This window comes from Charadrius vociferus, unplaced genomic scaffold, assembly GCF_000708025.1.
Source record: "Charadrius vociferus isolate BGI_N301 unplaced genomic scaffold, ASM70802v2 scaffold477, whole genome shotgun sequence".
Taxonomy (NCBI): domain Eukaryota; kingdom Metazoa; phylum Chordata; class Aves; order Charadriiformes; family Charadriidae; genus Charadrius; species Charadrius vociferus.
The window spans coordinates 990,216-993,716 of NW_009649449.1; the positions used below are offsets into that span (position 1 = coordinate 990,216).

General features: G+C 41.1%; 1 protein-coding gene across 1 annotated transcript in view; it reads right to left on the reverse strand.

The window, feature by feature from the left end:
* Positions 1-469: 469 nt before the first annotated feature.
* Positions 470-3,501, reverse strand: part of APITD1 (apoptosis-inducing, TAF9-like domain 1) — a 3,503-nt gene continuing 471 nt past the window's right edge. Inside the window, exons 2-5 of the mRNA XM_009889647.1 lie at positions 2,936-3,059; positions 2,515-2,548; positions 1,810-1,876; positions 470-805 (exon numbers count right to left, since the gene is read on the reverse strand). Coding sequence (XP_009887949.1) covers positions 650-805; positions 1,810-1,876; positions 2,515-2,548; positions 2,936-3,059 — 381 coding nt within the window. The 3' untranslated portion in view covers positions 470-649. The remainder of the gene's footprint in view (positions 806-1,809; positions 1,877-2,514; positions 2,549-2,935; positions 3,060-3,501) is intronic.

Sequence of the window (3,501 nt, forward strand, 5' to 3'; positions counted from 1 at the left end):
ATCTGTCTAATACGGTATGTCTTTACATCTGCTTCCTTTGCATCACCAGCATTTGGTCAGCCTCCCTCACTCCAGCAGAGGGCAATGGTGATACATTTCTGACTACCGTTCCGGAGCCATGTCACTGTAGTGAAATTAGAAATGTAATGCAACTTATTGAAAGTGAAGGTTATATACCAGCAGCATCACAGGTGACACAAACCATGTTTTAATTGCCAAGACAACAAGTGAGAGATATGGCTACTAAATCAAAATTAAAATATTCAAAATACTTAAGCAAAAGTATCAAAAAATGGAAGCAAGAAAGAAGCCAAACAATTACTGGAGAAACTAAGTAGCAGCACGGAGGGAGCTGCACATACTGAGGTATTACGGTCAGTGAGAATGTTCTGCTTCACACTTTTTTTAAAGGATTTTCTTTTTAATAAGATACATTTGTGTGAGCAATTAAGGCATTTTGGCTGTACGCTTTACTGAATTCTGACAGACTGTTCACTTTTGGAACAAAAAAATCCTACTAGTTATGTTCACCAAAACCCCTAAAGATTCATTACTGTTGCTAACCTGCGAGAGGAATCTCTAATAGGCTGACTTTGGGTCCTCAAGGATAGTAAGAGAAAATGACCAGAGACATTACTTGAAAGGTAAATCATGTCATGTTGGAATCTTCACTTTCAGTCACAGCTGCTTCTTGTTCCCCAGCAGCTCTCCCTCCCTTAGCTGCACTGGACTTCTTTTTCTTCTTCTCCTTTTGCTCCATGTTATTTGATGTGATCTCTTCACTCTTCTGGGTGATATACTTTAGCTGAGAACAACAAACTAATCAGTCATCTACTGAGGAACCTCATTTATTCATGAGAAATTAGAGAAAAAAGTTTAAGAGAAATTAACAGGGCAAATTCTTATTGCAAAAAAAGACGACAGACACGCCAAAAAGGCTGACAAACATCAATTAGTTTTAATTCTTGCACAAAGATCTCTAAGCTGAATATCCTCAGATACTGAAATGCCCTGGCAAGATAGGGATTTATGTTACATCCATCTCTAGAACCAAGACAGAAATGTTAGCAGTTACTCAGAGCTGCGGTTTGCCAAGATATAATCTGAGTACAGAGACATTGCAAGATTCCTCTGCACCCACTTGACATAAACTGGAACACAAAATTCAGCTCCAGCATTTACTATGCCTTCTCAGGCAAGTTCATGTGGCATATTTCAAATCACAGATGGAAGGAAAAAATCCTCTCACATAAAATTGAAATTAGTATTGGAAGTATTCTTCTTCACAGAAGCATTTTCAGGTATGTCTTAACACATTAGTGAAGTTGAGTCCACTGAACATCACACAGATCAAAACGTGACAGAACAGAATGAAGTGAATCATCCCTGTATTTATTAATGGTAGAAGACTTAGCACTGCAAGATGGTCTCAAGCTATTCCTGACTTTAGGCTAAAACAAAGGAACAGAACATCAGGAAAAAAAATTATTTACTTCCAAGATTGATGATGCTGTCATGTGTCTGTTCATTGCACTTTTGTATCTGGAACCTCAGCAGCCCTGTTGCAACCAGAACATTGCTGCTTGAATTGCGATCAGATGTGTGTTCCCACAGTAAGGCATAGTGTCAGGAAGCAAAATAAGATGAAAATTTAAAAAATCACTGGATTATGCCCATCCATCATCAATAAAGCTAGTAAATTGCTTAAGTAACAGTTGCTTCATCATCTATAGCTTTCATTCAGATACTCTTAGGAACTGACCAATTGGTTTAAGAATGTTGAGGGACAGAAAATACAGTGAATCTCACCAAAGAATTGCTCCTTCTAGCCAAAAGCTTCACATCTTCTGTAGTGACTGTGCTTCGTTTTGCATGCCTGCATAAAATTAAAAAATAGCCCTTAATGCATTTACCAGCATTGGTTCTAAGAGGCCATACAGGATCTAATTCAGAACACTAACTAAAAGGGCTTAATAGGGACCCCATAAACCAAATATGTCTATCTTTTCCAACTATAATACACTAAAACCTATTTTACAAGTTTGCATGTGTATATCCAAGTTCCCACAATTCCTGTGTAAGAACAGTAGAATTTAGCAACCAGAACTTGAAGCACCACAGTTCCGTTCCCTCTAACTTGCCAGTAGGTCGCTGTGTTAAGTTTGGACTCCTTAAAACATTCCCTTACCTCCCCGGAGCAACCAGCTGAAACACAGGCATGCTAGTAACCATCTGTCACTCCCAAACCACCCAGTACCACTATGTATCAATGCATTTGGCAATTATACACAGTCATTAATCTAATCAGTCACTTGTACCACATAAATAAACTTCCAAGATCAGGAAGAACCTCCAGGGGAATATCTATTTCCTAACTTCACAGACACTATTTAATCAGCCAATAGAACCCTTTAAAACTTGAATTAGAAGACGCATTTTAAAGATTATCTAGTTATTGGAGCTGAACACAAAAAAAAGAAAGCTTTTGTAACAATCAAGTGTTGCAGTACCTACCTTGCAAACATTTCGAGGTCTTTTGCAAAGTTATCTGGAGAAAACACAAAGACGCAACATATTTTAAAACGCTAACTCTGAGTAGGAAGAGATACCTAATACAGCTCGAGCTGTTACAACGGTTTAACTGCAAATTAGTTATGAGGAGTTATAGTTAGTTATCCAAGTTAGTTATGAGAAGTGACCTTTACTTGTTATTACGTGCCACTCTCTTGCACCAGCAAGTGGCCCACACAGTATTTCCACATACATTTAATGCTTTTTCCAGGTCTGAAAAATGGAATCACTATGTCTTGTACTTTTAAAAACGTAATGCAAGAAACAATGCACCAGTGATACCTACTTCCAGTGCTATTTATTTTAAAGCATCATTTCTCCAGCAATTGCTCTTGAACAAATAGATAATATGCAAACTCTGTACCGCACTGCCTGAAGGTGATCTCCGAGATAGCTGCAATGGTTTGTTTGCTGAATTGCACGTCTTTGTCTTCTGCAACCTCCTGGCACAGGCAGCCAACCGTGTAGTGAACTGCAGCCTTCAGCCTCTGAAAGGACCCGGGGCAGCCACAGGTCAGTTTTCTGCAGACTGATGTGCTAGCTCTTGCGTAACTCACAGAATGGTTGGGGTTGGAAGGGACCTTGAAGATCATCCAGTACCAACCCCCAGCCCTGGGAGGGACACCTCCCACCAGCCCAGGTTGCTCCAAACCCCGTCCAACCTGGCCTTGAACACCTCCAGGGATGGGGCAGCCACAGCTTCTCGGGGCAACCCGGACCAGGGGCTCACCACCCGCACAGGAGAGAACTTCTTCCTAGTATCTTACCTAAATCTCCCCTCTTTCAGTGTAAAGCCGTCCCCCCTCGTCCTATGGCTCCCCTCCCTGATCCAGAGTCCCCCCCCAGCGCTCCTACAGCCCCTTTAGGCACTGGAAGGAGCTCTGAGGTCTCCCCAAAGCCTTCTCTTCTCCAGGCTGAACCCCCCCAACT